The sequence below is a fragment of the Hesperophylax consimilis genome, chromosome 18 (genome assembly GCF_061612785.1).
Source record: "Hesperophylax consimilis isolate HC1 chromosome 18, BYU_Hcon_1.0, whole genome shotgun sequence".
Classification (NCBI taxonomy): domain Eukaryota; kingdom Metazoa; phylum Arthropoda; class Insecta; order Trichoptera; family Limnephilidae; genus Hesperophylax; species Hesperophylax consimilis.
Window position 1 is genome coordinate 22394992 of NC_142853.1, and position 25326 is coordinate 22420317.

The 25326-nt window shown below is 35.8% G+C and overlaps 2 protein-coding genes across 2 annotated transcripts in view; one reads left to right on the top strand and one right to left on the bottom strand.

The window, feature by feature from the left end:
* Positions 1–11917, top strand: part of LOC149415518 (uncharacterized) — a 32874-nt gene extending 20957 nt beyond the window's left edge. Inside the window, exons 2-4 of the mRNA XM_089642232.1 lie at positions 4659–4869; positions 7868–7989; positions 10143–11917. Of these exons, the coding sequence (XP_089498358.1) occupies positions 4659–4869; positions 7868–7989; positions 10143–11864 (2055 nt within the window). The 3' untranslated portion in view covers positions 11865–11917. The remainder of the gene's footprint in view (positions 1–4658; positions 4870–7867; positions 7990–10142) is intronic.
* A 148-nt stretch (positions 11918–12065) lies between these two features.
* LOC149415519 (nonsense-mediated mRNA decay factor SMG9) lies at positions 12066–25001 on the bottom strand. Its single transcript, XM_089642695.1, has 7 exons — positions 24860–25001; positions 24481–24772; positions 20442–20582; positions 18536–18838; positions 15469–15691; positions 13474–13868; positions 12066–12710 (listed from the first exon to the last, which is right to left on the bottom strand). The coding sequence occupies exons 1-7, from the start codon at positions 24911–24913 to the stop codon at positions 12511–12513; spliced, it is 1608 nt and encodes a 535-aa protein (XP_089498821.1). The 5' UTR covers positions 24914–25001; the 3' UTR covers positions 12066–12510.
* Positions 25002–25326: the final 325 nt, after the last annotated feature.

Consider the following 25326-nt stretch of genomic DNA (forward strand, 5'->3'; position numbering starts at 1 on the left):
GAGTTTGTGAAGTGTGGTTAGAATTTTAGGTCTAGAGGCCAAAAATATTAAATAATTATATGTTATTGATAAATTATTTTATAATTATATAATATTGATAAATTATAAAATAATTATACGAAATTGACGAATTATTAAATAACTATATGATATTGATAAATTATTCAATAGGTAACTATATGATATTGATAAATTATTAGATAATTATATGATATTGATAAATTATTAAATAATTGTATGATGTTGATAAATTACTAAATAATTATTGATATCATTTTGTTAGAAACTTATATTAATTATTTTCTTACATAGTTTCATGGTAGCCAACATGTTTCAAAATTTTATTTTCTTCCGGTTGAAAGCGAAAATATTTTTGACGTAAATAAAATTTTAAAAAATAGCGCCGTTCTGAGAAGTGATACGTTTAAATTTTGATGTTCAACTTTTTTTATCAGTTTGTTTAATTTCAACTTCGTTCGACTGCTGCAGAGTTCTGCTGGTCCTATTATTAAATGTTGATTCTGCATTCTTTATTCAGTGATCTAAGCGAACTTATGAGTTTGTACGAATGTTGAAGAAGTGAGTAAGTTCTAAGTTCTTACCTCTATGCCAGCACCTTCGTAAGTTCCCTTGTGAGTTATTGGTTATTGGGATAATATCAGTTAAAAGTTAAATGTTTACATTTATGATGTGTGACATTTATAGATAACCTGCAGGTTGCCTTCAGAGACTGTAAAGCCGTGCATTGTGCATACAGTAAAAAAATAAGAAAAATAAAATCCGTCGACTAACGAAAATACTCAAATAAAGCCATAAATTTATAAATATGTGATATTTGAACCAATAAATCAATCTATTGTTTTAATAGTTATATGGTGTAAATGGCATTAAAAATTAAAAACCAAATAGCATTCAATATATATTTATTTGTGAAAAATCATTTAATGATTTAAAAAAAATTTAATATATAGTTTTAGTGACATTTAATTATACTTTTAAACCTAGTTTTAAAATGGCTTTCGAGTCAATAATAATTTTACAAGGGTCGTACTTAATTTTAAAAAAAGAATAATAATCATTAACTAGCGGATAAAAGTCCGCTTCCGCGGTTCGAAAACTCTAAGGCTAAGGACTCACGGAGCGATTTTTACCCGCGCCCGCCGCGGTTGCGGGCCCGCAGCCTTTGTAGAATGCAGATATTTATGTAAAAAATTAAAGCACATTTCACGACGCGTTTTACGCCCGCGGCGTGTGCGATTGTTTGCGGGGCGGGCAAAAAAGAGCGGTCTCGTGAGTTTTGAAAATAAAACTCCATTCCGCCACCGCAGCGGGCGCGGGTAAAAATGATCCTTAGGCCCAGGCTACACGAGCGGTTCTCCCGCCGCGGGAGAACCGCTGTAAACCGCTCCAGACACAATTTACTATGAACGTTGTATGGCCCAGGCTACACGAGCGGTTCTCCCGCCGCGGGAGAACCGCTGTAAACCGCTCCAGACACAATTTACTATGAACGTTGTATGGCCCAGGCTACACGAGCGGTTCTCCCGCCGCGGCCGCTCGCGGTTCACGGGCGGGAGAAATTCGACCGCCGCATGCAGCGGTTCTCCCGCAGCGGATAACCGCCACGTTCATACTACACGAGCGGTTTCCCCGCTTTTGCTCATTCCCTGCGAGAGAGCGTTGTTGGTCGGTCGTGCGCGTGAAGGATTCATGTTACAACATGTTTGATACGGAGCGATTCATAATAGAAATACAAGATCGGCCTGCTTTATATGATGTAAAGTTAAATGATTACGCCAATCGAGAATTAAAAGCAAAGTTATGGATGGAGATAGGACAACAAATGATGGATCATTGGGATGATTTAGGACCAGAAGATAAAAACAGATCTAGTGAGTATACTTTTTATTCTTATACAGGGTGACCTCAAAAATGTTAGAGAAACTTTATAGGATGGTTTTGTATCGATAATGAACATTCTAGATCAGTTCCTATTAATTGAAATATGCTTGAAATTGTTTGGTTTTGCGATGCAGTTAACGTGAGTATGAATAAATGCACGCGAATTTGACGATTATAATGAACGCTTCTCCATCTTGAAAAGTTTCACCAATATTTTTGGGATCACAGGGTAACCATATGGCATTTACGAATATACAGTTTTTTTTAAATCATAAACGCTAAATAATAATGTTATAATAATTGAAATTTAATGTTAGTAACCAGCGTCTGAATCATCCTGTTTTGCCAAGGAACGGCACCAGGACCATTGAAGTATCGAATAAACGAATCTCTTACTGTAATGCCAGTAGATCGGCCTGCAACTGCCTGAACTACATCGTATTCTTCGAAATCACATTCAATCGTGTCTTCAAATCGATACCCATCTCTGCGTCTTACAAAGTTGTGTAGCACACAAGCTGCTTTTATAATGGGTATGGCACTCGGTGGATTGATCATGATGCTTGAATGAAAAATTCTCCACTTTGCGCTGAGAATACCAAACGCACATTCGACAAAACGGCGAGCTCTTGATAATCGATAGTTATAAATTTTCTTGGGCAATGTTATATTTCGTAAAGAAAATGGTCTCATAACATTTTTGTTTAGACCAAACGCAGCGTCACCTACAAATACAAAAGGCACAGGTGGTTGTCCTATATTGTCAGGAAGATAAGCGGGCTCTGGTAGATCTAACTGAGAATTTATTAACTTTTGCCCAAAATTTGAACTTTTGAAGATTGATGAGTCAGCTTCTCGACCTGGAGCACCAATATCAATGGATATAAAACAGTAGTCTGCGTCCACCACTCTTGTAGCTGTTTATTTGTTGTAAAAAAAACATGTCACTAGCTTGACATGTTTCTTTTACAATAAATGGTATGGTTTTTCGTGAAATTTGAAAATCGTATTCCAAATCTGTGAATGTTCCTCCTGAAGCCAAATATCTGAAAAAATAAATCATTGTCATCATCAGCCAATATTGTCTACTGCTGAACATAGGCCTGTCTCAGAGCTCGCCACAACGTAAAAAATAATAGATGCATTATAAATATAATATATTTCTTTTTTTACAGTAAAAGATCTCATGAAGAAGTGGAAGAACATCAAAGACAGTTATATGAAAGAAGTAAAGTCAGAAACCAACACAGTGTCGGGACAATCAGCACAAAAAAAAAAAAAAAAATTATTTTGACCTCTTGTCCTTTTTACGCCCTACTGCTGCCAGTACTTCAGACGAACGTGAGTCTAATATTTCTCCTGTGGTTTTAACACAAAATCAGGAGATAGAAGCAGATGTTCTAATTGAGACCACCTCAAGAAAGACAAGTTTCTATGAAGAAAAACCAAAAAGAAAAAAATGCAATTCCTCAAATAACCAAAATTTTGAACGAAAGTTTGCAATTGCAAAAAGATAACAAGGATAAGGATGAAAAGGGAAATCGTGCATTTCTTATGACGTTTGTACCCATTATGAATTCGATGACACCAGATTTGGCTATGGAAACCAGATATCAAATCACCAGTTTATTCAGAAATATACAAAGAAAGCAAACAACCTACGCAAATAATGAAAATACAAATCCCGATATTCCCAGCAACTTGTCTGAATTTATTTACCGCAGAAACCAGGATGGGAGCTCAGGCTCAAGAACATATTCTGAAGCATTTTCTACAATAAGCAGAGTAGCATCGCCACAAAATGAGACTGCTTCTGACACATCACAAGAAAATGATGATTATTATAATATTATATCTTACCTACCTCTTCAATAAATTACTCTGGTCTACTTTTTATTAATAATTTTTTTTTAAATAAAATAATAAATAATATTATGTGATTTTATTTACCTGAGTGTGATAGCCAAGCGTTCTGCAGGTTTGATGGATCGTCGCATGTTTGTATCTTGTTTGTTAATACTATGGCTCACAATTGATAGAAGTTCATCAAACGAGTTCACAGACATTCTGTAGTATGTGAAGAACTTTTGAGGATTATCTCGGTGTACACTAAACATTAAATGAAATATTCCGGAATTTAAACGATTACTTAATATTGGTGCCACCCAAACACTTCGTCGTTTTTTTTTTTTAATAACTCTATTAAAATAAGCGCTGCAAGGCCTGCAAGAGCAGTAATCATTGGCGGATCCATTTTGAAGAATGAACCAAATAATGTCCGCGGTCGCTTTCTCGAGCGGTTTCCCGCGGCGGGAGAACCGCTCGTGTAGCCTGGGCCCGTCTGTAGCGGTTTACAAGCGGTTCTCCCGCGGCAGGAGAACCGCTCGTGTAGCCTGGGCCTTAGTCCTTAGCCTCAAGGTTCTTTTTGAAAAGAACAGATGGCGCCTCTTCCGTTTACAACAATTCTAAACTTTACAGTCATTAAGATAATAATACATCAGATGGGCGTTTTTAGATTTAGATGTTTGTCATTGTGAAAGAATAGCGCTTCAAAATTTAGTTGGAGTCAAACTTATTTTTCAAACATCTCATCAATCAAGGCTTTCATTGTTTGAACACAGATCTCCTGTTCATTTCCAAAATATCAATTAATGTTAATTTTCATAATTTATCAAGTTATAGTTTGAGAGATATGTAGTAATTCAGAGGAAAATATTAGTATTTAGTAATAATGGTCATGTATGCAATGTGTCCAGTACGAGCGCCCCTTCGCCCCCAAGAGCCTGCGCAACTGGGAGGTGCCGCGCTGGTTCCCCGCGCGCCCCCGCTCCCCCTCCGCGCAGCCGCCCCCGCGCTTCCTGTGCGACAGCCGGGGCCGCCTGCTGCCGCGTGCTACTCGCGGGGCCCCCGCCTGGAGACACTACCCCACCGCGTGGGACTACCCGGACAAGATCACCCGGGAGCAAGGTGGGCCATTGTATTATTGCACAATAATAATTACCCTAAAAACTCTTTTCTGTTTCTTGGTTCGCCCTAATCTAGAATATGCCTGCGTTATTTGATCTCCATTCTATGGTGTTCATATTAATCATACTGAATCCGTACAGCATGGCTTCTTAAGGCGATGCACTACGTCGTGTAATATTTTAAATTGAGCCGCTATCAATAACAACCCTTACGTAGATGGCGATAAGGTTTAAATTCCCGCTTATCACCATCCGCCTGTTTTGATTTATGCAAGAAAAAAACATGGCCAAAAAGTGCCTTTTATTTTATTTTGTGGATGTTCAGGCACAAATATTTATTTTTTTTTCGATCATTTTATAAATAACTTAATTTGTCACAATTTGCAATAAAATCATAACCGAAAATGGGTTCGTAAGTGGGAGATTTTGAACTTACTAATGCTTACAATAATTTGTTAAGGCGATGCACTACGTCGTATAACATTTTAAATCGAGCCGCCATCAATAACACTCCTTATGTTGATGGCGATAAGGCTTAAATTCCCGCTTAACACCATCCAGCTATTTTGATTTAGGCAAGAAAAAAACATGGCCAAAACTGCCTTTTATTTTATTTTGTGGATGTTCTGGTATAAATATTTAAATGTTTTCAGGTCATTTTATAAATAACTTAATTTGCCACATTATAACCATAACCGAAAATGGGTTCGTAAGTAGGACATTTTGAACTTTAAAGCAGTTTTCATAGGCCTTTACATTATTTTTTTCTGGGCTTATAAAAATACTTATCTAAAAAATACTCGATTATTTCAAAGGCCAAGATGTATTCTACTCGCAGTATTTAATTAAACCATCTGAAACATTTCTAGGCGACCAAATTTTCAAACCAAAAACGCATGATTTTGCATTACTACGTATGGCATCGCCTTAAGGTGAAACAGAAGCGACAATTTTCATTTGATTATATATTCTTGATTTTTTTGGTGAAAGCTTTAATGTTTTTTGTCAGTCATTATGCAAGTAATATTTTGTATTCATGTGGCAAAATTCGTACAAGGTTTTCCATCAAAACCTTGTTCCTTCATTATTTTTATTGTTTTTGTGCCTTTTTTTGTCATAGCTGTAATTTTTTATTTATCCCATATTGTAACAATTCTTCTTGTATTAATGTAACTGGACATGGTGTGTTCGTAAGTAAATAAATAATCATTATTTTACAGATCAGAGAGTGACTCATCACAGATTATTCTATTTTCCTGTAGGACCAACCTTCCAATGGTTCTGCCAGAGGGGAGGAATATGTTATTGCTAGGAACATATAAATATATGTATATTTTTTTTTTTTAAAAGAAAGACAAACATTCCCGGGTTACGAATAACCAGAAAACGTTTGAAAATCTCCTACTACCACCACAGTAAGCGGAAAATGTTGCTTGTGTTGTGATGGAGGACTTAGCCAGCCGAGGAATTAAAGACACTACGCCTGGGTTGGACCCAAGCGCGATGTCAACTGAGCCACCGACCGGTCATTCAACTAATACTTTAGTGCATATTTTTTAGAGATTCAGAAGGAAAATCCTATTGATTCTTGAAAGAATCTCTCCTTATTGACGTGATCTTCACCACTGTCTGAAATTTTTTGTTCTGCATTTCTATTAAGTTTGTAAATTTATCATGTTCTTTTGAAAATATTGTGTATATCTAATTTCTTCTACATATTAAATTAATAACACATTGTCATGTATAAGAAATTTAATAAATACATTATTATTATAGCACAGATTATAGAAATAAGAGAGATGCATCATGAACCATTCATTATAAATATGAAATCGCTTGTACGCACAGCGGCATCCCGCCTTTGTTTCTACCTGCACACTAAACGCATAACTTTCTATGCTTAGCGTTTTTGACAGTGCGTACAGTTTGGCTGTGGCTCGGCAGACATAAATAAAATCATCGTTTACCACCCCCGATACCCCAAAAATATTTATATTCCATGGTTTAACTTCTCGAATGCCAAAATTCCGCATGTGTGTACATTAGGGTGTATCGATTTTTAACTTTTTTTGTTGTTTTCTAATTCCAAGTTGAAAAAAAGTTGCTACTAGGTACCACAACTTACCACAAAAAGTTTTGGATTTTTAAAAAAATGTTTAGGTCTCCCGCACACGTTTCTTTCAATACCTTTCTCATACAATTTACACCGTCCAACTATCTTTTTTCAGGTATAAAACATATTATATATATAGTATATACGTGGTATATATTTTTACTATATGTATATATGAATTATGTATATATATATATTGTCTCATTTTATGCTTTCTGTAAGAAAAGTACAATTAATTCCGGTGGTTTAAACTTTTAAAAAAACATGGTTCATATATGTGAACAAAATTACAAAATTTCATCAAAATTAACAAACTTTAGGGCTTATGCGGGAGACATAAAATCCATTTTTTATTAAAAAAAAATCGTTTCTTAATTATTTTTATGCCCTAATATTACTGTTTTTTTAACTTGGAATAAACACAAAAGTTACGATTTTATTTTTTTAAATTAAAATTTGATATTTTTTGAAAAAAAAATAAACTTTAGGCCTTGTGCGGGAGACCTAAACATTTTTTTAAAAATCCAATACTTTTTGTGGTAAGTTGTGGTACCTAGTAGCAACTTTATTTTAACTTGGATTTGAAAACAAAAAAAAAGTTAAAAATCGATACACCCTAGTGTACATGACTGCCACCAAAATTTGATAGAATGCATTATCAATGACAACGATTCTGTCTGCCGAGTTTCAGCTCAATCGAATGTCGTGAAGTGGGTTAGTTTGCGCTTGCAAGATTTGCATTAATTCATTACCAAAAGCAAATGTAAAATTCATATAGATGTATTTAAAAAGAGAAGGAAGTCACCTCCGCACTGTTTTCCCAAAGGAAAATGACATGGATTAAAAAATAAGTTAGCATTATTGCTTTGATTGTCCATATTTCCAGCTGCTGAATTGAGTAAAGAACCTCCTCCCGGACGATATTTAGACTGGCTCCCTCCGGCTTCGTCTCCTGACATTGGGAAAACCCCCTCACTGCTTGATGTTCATAAACCGCAGTCAGCTCAGGTAATTAACTCCCTTCCATTAGCTGGACTTGTTGCATAAGTTCAAACCTTTTATTAAGTAGGTAAGTACCTATTAACTACTTAATACCTACTAGAATTTTTAAACACCTCTCGCATATTTTGACACATTTAAATTTTTAAGTTTTAATCGAGTAGGAACATATTTACCACCATATAACATAGGTGCGCATGCTTTTATTGAATGAATTTTGTTTAAAAACCATTGACAAATCTACAAAAAAGATGGCAAGCATTTAAATTTTAATTGGCAGAATATTTTTTAGCAATGCTGACAACCGCAAACGTTTTTATTCTAATTCAGTCGTTTCCGCATAATTGGTGTTCCGGTTTGTAGGGACAGCCGGTTATTTTTGTAAAAACCCAAGGAACAGAAATCAAATAAAGAAACTAATACTAATTTAGTTTAGTTATCTTGGACACCATTCCGTTTAATTGGGACAAATTCCCATATGATGCAAAACGTGTCTCACTAAACGAAAATGTATACTTTGCCCTTGCCGACTGTTTGCCGTCCGCCGACATTCGTCAACGTAAAGATGTCCAGTTCGCAGTTGCTGCGCATATAAGAAATGTTTTGGTATTTTTTTTATTCATACATATTTTTGGTTATTTTTTTTTCTCATATTATCTTTATTTAGTAAGTATGTACATAATTATTTTTCTAGAATAATTTTTTTTTTTTCAAAATTTATCATACTTATGAACCTTTTTAAAACTTCACTTATTTGGGACAGCTGCTTATTTGGGACAGCAGCTTAATTGGGACAAAATGTTTGGGCCCAGTGTTTTTTTTTTTTATGTTAACCCCTCACAGGAAGCCCTGAGGAAAATAATTTCCCTGAGGGCTTGTCATATTTTGGGATGCTGTGTCTAGGTTCTCTTTTAAGGAAAGGAAGGAGAGGAAGTTCTGGGAAGGTAAAGGGTACGAGTGTTGGTAGGAATCTAAGGATCAGTCTGTCCAGAAGTGACGGACATATGATTATATCCCTCCCTATGTGACAAAAGACGATGGGTCGAGAGACCAGTTGGAGCTACTAAACCAGACTCTCGCGATCTGGCACGCCACACAGTTGTTGGGCAGGCGCATCCTGAACACACCTCACCTGACGAACCCAAGCACCCTTGATAAAACATCAAAAGTAGCGAACAACTTGGGGTGACCTATGGCAGAGGTTATGATACCCAAACCCGCCTCCTAAATTGGTATGTCCCAACTAAGTGGAATTGACTGTACATGTCTTTAGAATCTCTAAGATTATTTTTACCTCTTTACATCAGAACAAATTTCACAGCAAAACACTAAAATAGGCAGCTTTTGTTTGCATTTATGAACACAATCACATGTTTTCTCTCTCTTTTGTTGCAGAGCTCTTGAAGTATGATGAAATATATTTATTTTTGCTGGAAAATTATTAGCTTCTGAATAAAATGTCTGTTTTATAGCTATTTGTTTTATTTCTGTGTAAAAAATAATGGAATAGCATTATTTAGACCTGCTGCACTGCATTTTTTTATTCAGAAGTAAATCCTGTTTTCATGGCACAGGACACTTAAATTTGCCTAGTTAACCCACTTATAGAAACATTATTTATAATGAACCAAATACTCTTTAGGAGAAAGGTATAAATCGATGGACAAAAGTCAAGATTGTTCTTAGTGAACAATTTGAGAGAATTTTGGGTAAGTAACTGCAATCTTTACTTGAAGTACGGTACATAATAATACATATATGCACTATACATGGTATCTGGAAAGTCGTAGTACAAGCGGGAAACTGGTGCGTCGATTTTTACATACAACAATTTGATTTGGGCTTTCGTTTTCGAGTAAATCAGGTGCAAAGTTTGAATTTTTTAGGTTAAATTTGAAAAAAAATTATCATTTTGGGGATTGATATCAGCTATTTATTGTCTTTTAAAATGATTTCAAAGTTTTTTTAAACCTTTAATTGGCGAAAAAAATAGAAAAAGTTTAAAAAAAATAAATGCTCAGATTGAAAAAATAAAGGATTTTTTTTTTTTGGTTTTCCTTGTGTTGTAGAATCACCAGTTTCCCGCTTGTACTACGAATTTCCGGTTACCATGTATATATTATTAATTTATTTTAGCTTACATTTCATTTGTTTTTATACAGGCTTATGAAGGTGGAGAAAACTTAGACAAAGAATACCAGCCAGGCAGCCTGACCGATCCGAGGAAGAGAGTAGAAGTCCCCCCATTGTTCACCAAGGAAAAATCTCTCCAAGAATTGACAGATGAGATTGAAATAAAAGAAGAACTGAGCCAAGGTGAAATAATGAGAAATATCCACCTGCATGAGAAAAGCTATTACTCCAATAATGATAAAAGAACAGAGGAAAGTAAGCCGTTACCAGTTGTTGATACAGTGACTGGATTCCACTATGCAAGGAAGATGCACATGGATTTTCTGCTTCACCACCCTCTTCCAGATGCCACAGCCACCAAAAGTACAAGGAAACAATCAAAGTATCAGAAGGACCAAGGACAAGACTTGGACATCAAACCTTACTCTCTCGGGTGGAAAGGATCTTCCAACAGCATCCACACAGAGCGACCCCTCACCAGCGGTGCCATGGGAATAAACACCAACCACAATTTGGAACACATTCTTTCAATTCGACCAGCCACTTCTGGCGGAGACCCCGACATCTCAGGCAAAACCGCAACAGCTATGGACCTCGCCATCCGTTGGGATTACAGAACAAAAAACCCAAGAGACGAACCCAAAAGACCCAAACATATAGACGGCTCAAATGGATCCGTGGCGCCTGCCGTATTTTCAATGGTGCACTCTCCTAAACAAAATGCCATGCCGGAAACAGGACGATCAAATGCACTGTTCTCTTACAATATTCAGCCAGAAGACACAGAATGCGACAGAGTGATCCCCTGCTTCGAAAAAGATATGTCAAAGTATAGAAGGAAAGAATGCTGCGATGTACCAAAATGCGAAAAGCATTCGCGTTATGAAAAGCCGAGATCTCCGAGTGTGGATCACAGCTTGAAAAGAAGGGAAGGTAAACATCAATCTGAAGAAAAGAAATCGGCGAGAGCTCAGAGTGAAAAGCGGATTAAGAGTGGATCTAGTGACGGCATTCACGGTTGTGGAACTTCAGACGGACAATCATCACGGAGCTCCAGACATTCCACCAGGAAAAGTGATAGAATAGAAAACCACAAGCCTTTGAAAAACGCATGGGTTGATGTATCGCACACTACATATGATGCAAAAGATAACAGCTCGGCAAATTTAGCGGCAAAATATAAACAAGACGAAAAGATTCACAGAAATCAACGAATTTTAGATGAACTTAATAATAACACGAGCCCTACAGAAATAATGAAAAAGAATCAAGCGTGCCAAAGTTCTCCGAAATCATCCAAAATTAGCTCAGAAAAATCTAGGGACAGTGTTTTATCGATTCAAGAATACCCTAAACTTACAGTTAAGAACGGCAAGAACCTTCGCTCTTGCTTAGCGTGTCACGACCATAATACAAATCATGACAAAAATCAGTTTGGCAACGAAGTGAAGAAGCCTGAATACAAGATGGCTTTTAAGGCGGGGAAACCAAATTCCACAGGCAGTTTCGACAGCAAAGACATTGAGAATTCAAGTAGCAATACCAATTCAAAGAATTCTTTCAAGATTCCCAAGATGAGAGATCCGTACAGCAAGAAATCTTACGCCATTCCTACGCTAGCTCCGCCATTCAGTCGGTGGAGGGACACAACGGGATATCCGGAGCACTGGAGGTTGGCGAGTGTTTACCAGCACGCTTACAAACATCCCGAGGCCCGACGGCATCCTTTACTCCCGGCAGTTTATCGGTGAACTTCTGTTGATCCCGACAAACTTGCCAATGAATCTTAATCCGATGAAGATATTAAATTCTGGGCTGGCAGACAACAAATAATAATGACATGTACTTGTGCCAAATTGGTAAAGTAAACCATAATTTATTTCCTTAAACATTATTATTTAGCAATTCGTCTTTAAAAAAATATAATAAAAATACTATAAAATTTTGTAAATACGTAAACTTTATTTAAATGAGACATAAAAACATGTAATATGAAATAAAGAATGGTAAATATTTCAAATCGCTATTGTATTATGGTATTCGTCAGTTTCATTGAAATAAAATTCACAATATTCACTTAAACCTGATTGCCCTTCATTATATCACTGTCAGGATGTCATAGAGAATTCAGAATATTCTCAAATTTGTTGAGAATTCCATCCAAATTCGAGGAATTCAGATTTCTGGTAAATTTCGTGCCTTATTCACGTTCCTAAAGTTGTTGAGAATTTCAAAAATGTTTTTGAAAATAATTACATACATCAAAGAGATTTTGTATGTTTTTTTATGATTTTCTGGTTAGGTTCTTTATCTAACCGTTATCGTCACCTTATCGACACGTCCGTTGTCACCTAAGGTCATTGGATTAGCTCCGAAATAGTGGTCTGGTGGACATCTTCAAGGCAGAAGTCGGCCGTACTCGATGAAGAAGGTGCTCTTACGGATGTTGTCCCAGGCCTTGCTGCAGTACTGGAGCCAACTGCGCTCCGTCAGCTGCACGCTTGTCAGCTGGTTCCTGGTGACTCCAAACACTTGCCAGCGCAGCCTGTTGGCTAACTCCTCGATGGTGGGGTGGCCTCTGTATGCACCGGTGCTTTCTGCAAAGGAATAACAGAAACCTTAAAGTAAGCTATTGAATATGGGAAGAGAATCTTACTCATTGCAGGATTTAGATTTTTTAGAGATAATTGATAACTGTTGATAAACGACTGTTCTTGTTCTTTATCCAGTTACTTTTGGAACCAGTGCCTCAAAAATATAACCATAGGAAGGGGTGGTTACTAGAGAATCTATGAGAATGGAAAAATTTACATTCCTGAGTGGGGAGGAAGTGACCATTTCTTAAAAAAATTCATGATATATTGTTGTTTTTACAATTTTTATAATATTTTTCATCTTTGAAAAATATCCCAAAAGGAACAGTATCTAAACATAATTGGTTCCTCAGAAAAATAATATCGACGGTTCCAGTGACAAAGTAATGGATTCCAAGTTATTACATGTATTGTAATATGTTGCAAAACTGTTTTGAGCTTGAGCAACAACTCAAACACAGACTGCTCTAAATGGGTACCTATCTAAAAGAGTTACTCTGTAGCACATAGCAAAGTATGGTTCCATGAAAAAACCAGTGTCAAAACAAAATATTGAAGAAAAGTAAAGTAGAGAAAAACACCAAAGAAATAAACATAACCTAACCTATTATTTTATAATTTTTTGTTTAGTCACCATTCTGTTTTATCCGGTTACCACTTCATGGAACATACTCGTATATTATGTGACATTCGTAAGAGGATAGCCACCGATGGTTGGTTAGAATGTTAAAAAATGGCTGCGAAATATCAAATAGTTGTTGATCACCTTGATTTTCTTCCACCGAAGGCAACAAGAACAAGTTGACCGGCTTCCCGCATCTGTCGGTGTTCAAATTGTGGAACAGTCCATCGATGGAGCAAGAGTTATCATTGGAGTCATTATCATAGAGGTGCATCCCGCTCTCAATGTGCATCTTGGACTTGTGGAATGCCTTCCTGTAAAGGTCTTGCATCATCTTGACTGAGGCCGGCTTGAAGTCCTCGGCGGAGCACTTATTCTGCAGGAAGAGCAGGTGAGGGTAGTACTCCCGGTGGAGCGGCGAGTCTCCAGATTCAGATATGGAGGTGGAACCGGTTGCGGAACTCTGGTGGCTCGACGACTGATTGGAGTTGGAAGCTGTCGGGATGGCCGGCTTTACCATTTCAGCTGACTGTATAAATCTATGGAAAATACAAATTTTTGGGTGAGGAACCGCTTTTTAAATCTTAAGAATGCCGGATCTTTTTTATACAACCAGCGTATTTCAAACTTCATTTCAATATTAACCTATCATTCAATATTAATCTATATATTTAGTAAATCATTGAAGATGTGAAACAAAAAAGATTAGGTTGCATCTGGAAATTGAACCCAGGACCTCTGCCATGCCAGAGAAGTACTCTGATCACTGAGCTAATTCGACCATAATAGCTTCTGTCAATTTTAACAGTATCACACTTCGACAGAGAGCTACCAACATTACTATATCATTTATTTATTCTTCGGAATAACTTTATTGAGTAAAACCTCAAATTGTAATATTTAATTATTGAAGACAATATTAGCGATTTCTAAACGAAAATCTGAAACAGAAAAATCAGAAAATGATACGGTCACATCTAGGACTCGAACCCTATTACTATATCATTTTCTTAATGCACGTTTTCGTTTGATAGTGGATAATATTGTCTTTAATGATTAAATTGTGACATTTTTCATTATACTTTTTGGAACGCATAGAATTGATACAGCATGTTCTCACACGGGGCACAAATAAACTAAATTTATATTAATTTTTTACTGTTTACCAACTGGGAGGGTGGTATATAGGCAATCACCATGCAGTAACCACAGAATATATTTTCTCCTACGGTATCCCAGCGAAAGGAAAGCAGCGCCCTACTTACCTACTGAGTGCAATTTCTGTGGCCGCCATTCCCTGTTGAGTACTGGTCTGGGCTAGCCGCTCGCGTGCGTGATTCCCCTATATATCTTCTGATTTTAGTGTCATGTGAATATGTTACGTTAACTCAATAACCATAAATTGCGTGAAATATAACCATCTTTATTTTATTCAACATGACTCCCAATAGTATGCTTGGTGGATAAGGTAAGCGTCTATCCCAGCATACTATAAAATATTACAATTTGAGATTTAAAAATACTGAATACTAATTGACCCTACAGTGCTTCGCTATTGCTAATGTCTTTCTCGGGCGTCCATTCACTACTTTATACCTTTTAAAAAACTACATTATCTCATTCCGGTGCAGAGATATTGCGCTAAGTATTCTTTGTGCGTCCCCGACTTTTGCGTGCACAAACATACGCAGGCTAAATTTTTATATATTAAGATATATCCTAATCTATCAATCAAGAAATAACTTAACCGTTTGTTCGGCAGCGTATCTTTAAAGATATTATTAAAAAATCATTTTTCTGAATATGTATAACTAGCTATTCTGGATAAACCACTTATTGTAAATATATACTGCTTTTATTGACATATGAATACATATTCTGGTAAGATGGTATTATTTACAAAAATATAATTTTGTAAAAAGCAAGTACTTAATTATGAAAATAGAATTAGCTGGTGCACGGTGAAGATTTAGTATCGGCGATCAAGAAGTTAAACCAAGTGAGCTTTGTAAAATTGCTTGATAGAAAAAAATAGACTATGAGAATGTATTCAAAACATTATGAAGACCCCAAGAAAAATGTATTCCAAACAAAAATCTCTTCCGTGTAAAACATCACAATATGTAAAATGGAAGCTACCTCAGCATGTTGACATCGGTGAACCAGTCCTGCACCAGTATGACCACGTGGCAGACGGCCAGCAGCAGGGCTGCGGACTCCAGCCCAGCGCCGCCCCCGGCCGCTCTGCCGCCCCCGCCCGGGGACACGCCGGACCCGGGGCCTGGCCGTGACAGCCCACAGCCCCCCGAGGCGGCTGCGTCCAGTAGGATCACCCGTGAGTCCGTGATGTAGATGTCTATTCCTGCGAAGAAAATACTTTGAATTAATTCAATAATGCAGTTGGAATGTTTGTTACATAATGAAATTACTGGCTACAGACAAAAAGATATAGCATACAACACAATAGTGCAGTCAGCGAAAACTGTTCTGAATGCAGCTATTAAAAACAATGGTATTTGCGAAGGGTCGATTTAGACGAGCTACATGTATTCACTGTGTTAGTTATTCTTTATGTTACACAAATTACAAATTGTGAGGCACAAACCCAGGGCTTAATGTCGAACAAGGTTATCTACAAAAAAACATAAATAATTTGAGGTCTTAATGTCAAATAAGATTATCCTCAAAAAAATATACCAACACTAAGGATTATTATTGTTTTTTTTTTTTTGTAAAGAGGTTAAAACGAGCACGAGGTGACCTACTAAATTTGCTCCTAATAGCCATTAATCATAATATTCAAAATAGGTTTTTTAAAAGTCATATGTAACAGTAATAAAGAACATTTTTTAATTTAAACCTTAATTTTTGAACTTTCGCTGTCAACGAAAACAAAACAAAAAATCCGCTTGAAAAATAGGCAAAGTGGCCCCTGTGTGGAAAAACGTGTGCATCACTGTCATAAATGTACCCCTTGCAGAGATGTAGGTACTCATAACTAGGTACCTTCATAAACATATTTAGTGATTTTTAACACAAAATTGACGATGAGTTGTAATACAAAAGAAGACTTTATTATTGATTTTATGACAATTTTACATAGTACCCGATGGATAGCAATGGTTCACATAGCCGACAATCTTATACAGGTAGTGCCATAAAAATATGAATCCGTCCTTAACGAGATAGGTAATTCCCGCCACCCGCCATTGTGCGCTGGGCAACTAACCGCGGAACTATGCCGCCCCTTTGATTGTTACTATTTACTTCGAGAATAATTCCCAACTATTTTTTCAGACCCAACGACTCATTAATGCATTTAGAAATTGTGTTGACAAAATTATTTGCACGGTATATCAATTAATCGACCTCGTTATAACAGTCAACAATTATATGAAGATAAACCTGAACTAAAATATGTAATTGCTCATTATAGCCGCGAACTCGCTAGTGCCGTGATCGTTGTAACCAAGTTCGATTGAATTGTTATTTTATTTTAACTTTTTGGAGAGTATGGCGGCACCATGTGCGTCCGTAAAAAAAATGCATAAAGGAGTATGGACGAACATACACCGTGCGGCAGTGTTTGTAAGAATCCTCCTAATAATAATATTAAATACTTTCATTATTATTAACATTGGATTAATTCTGTTATTTTGATATTATGTATTGATTTTAAATTTTCTTATTTATTTATTATAATACATAAGTACTATGTTTACAATTTTTTTTAAAGTAATAAAATCTCACTCTTTTGAACACCTTAGGGTACGTATACATTTGTGAACCGAAACGGTGAATCATTTCATTTGGAAATCAGATCTAAATAGTCAGGTACTTTGCAACCTTCACCTCCCACTCCCTACAACCTGTATCTAATTAAATACATCTATAATAATTATAATGGGGTAAAATATAATCAATCAAAAATAACAGAAGAAAATAAAAAAAGGAATTTAATGCCTCGGGCTAATTTGTTCACTTTTAGGAACAACTCGTGTAGGTCTCATAGAAATAGTTGCATCTCCCTTACTGTCATAGTGAGAAATAAATATGATCTAAACGGCGTCAGAAAGAAAAAGCACCACGCTTTATATTCAAATATAGAAGTATTAAAAAGTACACCTATATGAAACCAAAGTTTCCGACTGCAATTTGAGAAAAAGTTTTGAAACTTTGTGAATTTTTGACTAATTATTTTTATATGAAATGACAAAAAAGTGAGGTGATAATAAGGTTTATTATAGATTTGTATAATAAAATGTTCGTTTTCAGTAATTTTAGTAAAAAAAACGTAAGGTGAGCCATTTTTAAAACTTTGTATGCTACTAGAATCTTCGGGAACGTTTGTCACCGGACGCTATAAAACGGGCGCGTCAAGATGTACTCAGTCAGTCAGTAATTAGCAGTTTTACAAGTGAGCAACCTGCGGAACCCTGCGAACGCCCGCTGCCTACTGAGCAGCCACTTGGCCGGTCCCCCGCGTCTCGCCCCCCCCATTACTTCAACGCGCCACTACAGGCCACGGACCTACTCACCTATGCCCTGCTCTACACGGACATTTAAGATAGGCTACGGATTACCATGGACTCCTCGGGATTACATCAGCACCCTGGCCTGCGGTCCTCCTGCTCCTAGACCCTGCGACACCTTCGCCGGTCTGCGCCTCGGCCCCACGATATCTTCGCCAGCCTGCATCTCCCGCAGATCTACCGACCAGGTCCATCACACCTTGGGCTATCCTGTTTTACGCTGGAGCACCCGGAAGACGTGACGTCAACCCCAGTGGTGAACACATCCTCGAGTCCGGTCTCCACCAACGCGGTGTCGCCCACTGACTTTACCGCCTCGACCACTCTACCGCCGTCATTGCCGCTTACACCTGGTATCTTCGCCATCGGTCCGGAGTCATCTCACAACTGTGCTACTGACTCACCTCAAATAAACGCTGTGACATCACAACCTTCCTCTTTCATTGTCTCACTGCCAGATCCCCAATTTTATGTTTGCATTAAAAATTATTTGTTTATTTTTAATAATAAAATTTGATACCTTTCGAAAACAGTTTTAGTTTTCGGATACATTCATTAAAGTATTGCATTTATTTGGATTTTATTGCAAAGCTGAAATACTCCCACCTTCTGATATAATATGCCACGGTCTGAAGGGTTAAGATTTAAAAAAATAAATATATATTTTTGAATACCTGAAGTACAAGCCTCTCCCCTTTCGATTTGATCCATATTCTGACACTTGAAAACAAAGGATTCCTTCGAAGAGAGATCCTCCTTTTTATTGGAAGATTCCAGACTGAAGGACTTGAAGTCATCCTCCAGAGACTTGTATCCTGCTGCATCTCCCTGACTGTACTGCGACATGTCGGAATCTACCAGGTTGGAATTGTGAATGTCTTCGTCTTGCGATCTAAGAATCTTTTCTCCAATGTCCGATACGTCATGGCTATTGGCTAATATATTCAAAATGGTGGATTTTCCGACTCCTTGCGATCCTGAAATAATAATGTTAACATAAATAAATAATTGGTACGTAATTTTATTGATGTTTTTGATGAAGGGATAAGCCAATAGAAATAATATGTTATGGGCGATTTCACGACATAACAGAGAATTAAAGAAAAAAAACAAACCTAACCCTAATTTATTATTTTATAATGTTGTTTTGTTTAGTTACCACACCATTTTTTTTTACAACTCCACACAGGAGGCTCTGGGGAAAATAATTTCCCCCAGAGTATACGTCATCTTTAGGGATGTTGTGGAGTGTCATTTTATGGACAGAGAGGAGAGGATGATCTGGGAAGGAAAATGGTATGAGGGGTGGGTAGGAATCTGTCAGTGTGTCTAGTGACGCACATTTGAATCTATCCCTTCCACTGTGGTGCAAGGCAATGGACGAAGAGGCCCCTCCCGATCTCTCCCACCATGCAGCTGGTGGACAAATGCATCCGCCGTCAAGACCCGGACAAACCTCACCCTACGAACCCGCCCACTCCTGCTAAGTCACCAAACTTTACAAAAACGAACCACTTGGGGTGACCTATGGAAGAGGTGTTGGTTATCCAATGAGTGGTTCTCAGGGCAGCGGTACCCACACCCGCCTCCCAAATCGGTGGAGCTACCTGAGGCCTAGGAGTTAAGTTTTATTAAACTTGGTAATCAGTATAGATGAATCAAGGCCAACAGATTAAATCTATTAATATAAAGAAGAGTGTCTGTGGCAAGCAGCGTGGATATGATTTTTATACAAATCTACAGTTTTATTCCGGGATTGATGAAATTTTGCGTACTTGATCTTCAAAACAAGAGGAAGGTCACTGTAATAGGAGATTTAAAAAAACCAGACCCATTCCTTTATCTCATCACTTAAAGCAGAATTTTGATACTCCTTGATGAAATTTTGCACACTTGATAATCAAAATAAGAAGAAAATTACTGTCTACAACTCTATGTAAAGCCCGGGCAATGCCGGGCACTTTTACTAGTCAATAATATTAAATAAAAATGCCTCTATGTTCATAAAATATTATCTGAACTTATCGTAATTCCAGGGAATAATATCAAGTCCACCCAAGATTTACGACAAGTGAAAAGCTTTTCAATCCATATTTTAAATTTGTTCTTAGGTTTTTAAATTTTTTTATAGGTAAATTTTCAGAATAATCAACAACTTATTGTAAAGTGTTAAAAAAATAAACGAGTATTAAAACATGTTGAACCATTATTAGGAAAGGTTGTGATGGTGTTGATTAACATCTATAGTGCGGCTGGCTACGTTTGCAGTCCAGTGAAATTTTTACTACCTTGAGGTGCACTGCAGTGGGCAGAGTTTAGACGTTTAGACGTTTTTAATGTATTTAATTACTGTATTTCATTACTGTCAATGAAAATTCCAAACTAAAAAAGTTGATATTGTATTATTGTAAGTGAGCCTATTATTTCAATTACAATTTTAAATATCATATTTGGATTAGAGAAATTTACTAAATTTCACCGATAAGTTAAAAAAATAAATATTCCTAAAAAATTTGAGGAGAGCAAATGGATATAAAAAAAAATAAAATTATATAGGCTGATTATTAACTGTTTAGTTACCAATGACTCCAACAACCAAGAATCCTGAATTAGTATCCTGCAAGTAATCAGCCACACTGGTACTGAAGTCATGCGATTCATCTATCAGCTTCAGTGGATGTGGCATTGGAGTGGGTGGGATGAGATTGTTTACCTCCGAAACTGTAAGACAAATAAAATGATTACGCATTTTTGCACTCTTTAACTGCAAATAACGTGCATAGACAGGTGCCGATGCTGTTTTACTTTATTTTGTGAATAGAGATAATGTCTAAATAGTAAAAAATAAAGTCACTATCCATGTTTGTCTGTGCACTTAGTTCTTCTAAACTACGCAACAGATTATGATAGGGTTGTAAGTATCATTTAGAGAATTTCTTCCGGAAGGTTTATATATATATAAAATACTCTAGAATAGAGATAATCTCTAAATAATATATAATATAGTCACTATCCACGTCTGTCCGTTTGTGTGCTTAGTTCTTCTAAACGATACAACAAATTTTGATAGGGTTGTAACAATCATTTAGAAAATTTCTTCCGTAAGGTTTATATATATATATATTTTTTAATTTAAAAATATATTTCTTTTATATAAAAACATAAATATGTTATACAAAAATAATTAATTACAATTACAATGTTTTCTTTTTAACGTAACTACCCAATTCAGTAGAGAAAAACGTTTCTCGTGTTTGAGTTGGGGAGTAATGCCATTACATTATACATATTTATTTTATTTATTTATTTTTTCATGTTCTCCATGAAACGGTTATACACCAATATATCACGGAGAAGATTACAAATTAAAAGATTTACACAGGCAGTTTTACTATTTTGTCACATGTGTTATAAGATAGTTACTTAATTGTCTGTAGGTGACATTGAAAATGTCGATGGCTAATGCAGAATCGTTAAGCAGTTGAGTCGCTCTGTTTATTGACGCGTTCTGATAGGCAGAAGTCCTCGCTTTCGGAGCATATAAGAGTGCATGGGATCTCCCTCGAGTATAATTGTTAGGGACATAAAAGTTAACCTCTTTCAACATAGGCGGATTGTGTATTGTACCAGAGATTAAATTAAAAAAGTGATAGGGTAAAGAAAAGAAAGAATTTTTTTATTTATAAAGTAAGAAATAAACCAAGTGTAACAAAATTATAGATAATGAAAATTAACTAAAATAGCAGTTACTAAATTAGATACACGGTAAATGTAAATAAATTTAAGATATACACGGTGTCCGGAAACTCGTAGTACAAGCGGGAAACTGGAGAATCTGCACCACATGGGGAACCCAAAAAAACATAAAGTTTTTTGATTTGAGCATTTTCAAAAAAAAAAAAAAAAACCAAAAAAAAATATTTTTCGGCTATTTTAGGGTAAAAGTTTTTTCTGGTGTTTAGGGTTGAATAACAGATGTTTTAACCCTGCAGAGCAGAAATATTTTATGATTACACCGGGTTAAATGAAGGGTGATTTCAAAATAATGCTTCAAATCCGAGTTTCTTCATTTGTTTTACTTTCAAATACTTTTAATTAGTTGGGTACTTTGATCTTCAGTAATAATTTATAAGAATTTGATTAAAAAAAAAAAAAAAAAAAAAAAAAAAAAAATCAACTTCAAACTCGATTTACTCGATAACGAAAGCTCAAATAAAAAAAAAATATACTACAAAATCGACTCCAAATGTGATGTAGATTCACCAGTTTCCCGCTTGTACTACGAGTTTCCGGACACGCTGTATATAATACATGCATATTATATTTATAGAAAGTAGAGAAAAGTCAATGTTTTGTAATCAAGTCGTAAAAAATTGCTAACGCTGGCTAAACCTTCTGAGATACATCAAAATAATGTACTACGGAATTGTAAATCTTAAAAAGGCCTACAGAAAAGTATGCTATGATACATGTTTATCTTCAAAGGATAACCCCCAACAACACCGGGTACACATCAGCTAGTACCTCTTAATTCTGTCATTTCCCATACATTCTGATTAGTAGTATTCTACACATCTTCAGGTTGGTTTTTATTCATTTATTTTAATGGATTTTATGTGAAATATTATCTTTATTTGACACAATATGAAAAAATTAATATTAGGTAACCTACATATGACCTTCCTGCTTTTTTAAAACATATTTTTTTTATCAATATTGATCAAAATACAAATTAGAAAGCACAAAACACCGCCACCAAGTGCCATATAAATTCAATTATATGCCGCCATTGTCTGGAAAGAATGTCAATATGCTACACCAGCGCCTCTAGTGGCCAGAGTGGCCAGGCAATACAAGTAAATATAGCAGCCTCAATAATCAGAACTAATCAAAAACAACACCTGTTCGGACTCGCGAAGCATTCGGTACAAAGCAAAACAAAAGCGTGCTCCAGCATCTACTATGTCTTCTGGTTTGCATCCTGATGTTTGAAAATGTCAATCATGGCATTGAGTTAGTTGAAGATGGACGATGATGTTTCTCAGCCACTAAAGACTCGGAAAAAGACAATGTTCTCAGCTATTTATTTATATTTTAAACTATTCGCGAAATACAGTATTTCAGCAGTTTTTACTTTCCCTGTATTTGTTGCTTTAAGATGGTGCTAATGCGGTCAGCAGAACTAAGAGATGTATGTCTTCGCCAATGACGAAAACTGCATCAAATGATGAGCACAAAGAAATCGCAGTGTTGACAATCAACTCATCAGCATCTTCTTCAGCCTGTTTAACTGTGAATTACTTTGTCAGCATCGAAATCAGACGGACTTATTATTTTTATTGGCTAAAAATCGTTCTTGGGAAACTTGAACTGGCATAGTTTCATCGAAAAGATCATCCGCAAAAGAATGCTGCTTCGATCGGTGGAGTTCTTCTACAGTTAATAAACTTATAAACAATACAAATCAAATCTAATGATTTTCATACAAACATAAAATTATAACAAAAAACTAAGGGTCCAGTACCCGTGGGCTAAAATATTTTAAATTGTAAATAATAAAATATGATATAAATATACAAATAATTAAAAAATATGAAGAAAATATCAATTATTATTAATCATCATTCGTTAGCTTAGGAAAATTATATTTAATGAAGTTCTTACTTTGTCAAGTGAAGTTACACACTTCATCTTTTAAACTATCCAATATGGCACACTTTTGCACTTATGGTTAAAGTTTTATGTTTTTGCTCTGGCGCAGGAACCATGTTTATAACCTAAAACACCACATAACGCATATGCAGCACAGAGTAGCGTAGACACGGGGCAAGTACTCTCACGTAAATACGGAAAACATAGCGTTAGCGGCCTGTTTGGCAGTTCGGATTACAGTGACATTTGGTAGTCTGGGTACGGACTATCGAGGCTCTTCTGTACTGCCAATATTTTACTAGAGTTGGGCGTATTATTATTATTTTAGGCTATTTGGTGAATTTCATGCACAAGTATTAAAATGTTTTCCGATCGTACTCCATAGAATTTAATTTTTCACATTAAACAATAAAATGAAATCTGTAAAAGGGTATATAGGTAGGATATTTTAAACTTCAAAGCATTTTTTATATGCCTGATATTTTGTCTATTTTTAGACTGTTAATATAAAATGTACAGAAAATAGGGACACAATACGCTTACACTTCTAATAGAAAAATGTTAACTGTTTAAGAGTTAGATAACAATGAGAAGTAAGTTTTCCAGTGTCTGAAAATGGAGAATAATACATTTTAGCAGCTATTTCGCAAAAGAAAAGATGATTTGACGTCTTTTCTTCATGCCATGTGTTGACATTGTAATTTTAAGCTAGTTTTTTCCTTTATGTTTTAATTTGTCTGGTCAGTAGCTGAACAATGGCTGCCAAGTAACAATCGGTTTTAATTTTAACGAAATAACTATTAAAATGCATTATTTACCAATTCCAGAAAATGAAATACTTATTCTCATTATTATTATACTACAACATATTATTAAATTAAAATTTGCACATGAAGCATGTCCCTATTATCTGTATATTTACCAAAAGACTTGTTAACAAATAGAAGAAATTTTGTCTTAAACCCACCTTGCGGTTTCTTCTTATCCTTGTTTTCATTCTGCGCTATCTTTGTGGGCTGGATTATTTGTGATTCTATTTCTACGTCAGTTTCGGCGCTTTTCTTGGGGCTATGTGGTCTCACATCAGGCTCTTTGGTCGTGGATGGTTCCCTTTCTCTAGCCTTTATAAGTATCACTGGTTGTTTTTCTTTCTCAGCTAGAACCACTCTTTCTCTTGGTTGCTTTTCTCTGTCCAAATCCCTCCCTTCCCTGTCACTTTTTACTAAGATTACGGGCCTCCGGAGAAAGGACTCTTTTTCCTGCACAAAACAAAAAATATACAAAAATTGGGTGTCACGACTGATTTACATTTAAATTTCTGGGCAAATTTCTCTCTGAATACCTACTTTTTGGGAGGAAAAGAACTTTTTCTTTCCCCTATTTTTATCGTACTCTGACATTTTAATATTTAAAAGAGATGATGCATAAAATATCCCGTAATTGTTTATTTGACTCTCACAAATAATAGCAATACACAGGAATAAACTATTATTGCACAAATGTCAAATTTGACAACGAGTTGTGAGTGTAGCCAGCGAAAAAATATATGTTCGTTAAAAGAGTGACCAAATGTTGCCAATTAAACAATCCCTAAAATAGACCTTAACCTAAGGCGTTTAGGTACTAATATTGCTTATGGTAAACAAAGTATGACAAACGGACGAACAAAAACGATTACAACTTATGCATGTAAGTTTTTATCGAATGAAGGGAGAAAGTCTAAAATAAAATATAAATATATCCAGTTTTTTACCAGTCACTTGTTTAATTTTTGAAAACAAACATCGCCGAAATTCATGTTATATTTTATTTT

Bases quoted from the DNA above. Each gene is read 5' to 3' on its own strand.
- LOC149415519 (XM_089642695.1), bottom strand. From the start codon at position 24,913: ATGTCAGAGTACGATAAAAATAGGGGAAAGAAAAAGTTCTTTTCCTCC. The intron at 20,583-24,480 runs GTGGGTTTAAGA...TTTGTCTTACAG, and splicing joins GGATAAGAAGAAACCGCAAG to TTTCGGAGGTAAACAATCTC. The intron at 15,692-18,535 runs GTATTCAAAAAT...TTTTCTTCGCAG, and splicing joins GGGAGAGGCTTGTACTTCAG to GAATAGACATCTACATCACG.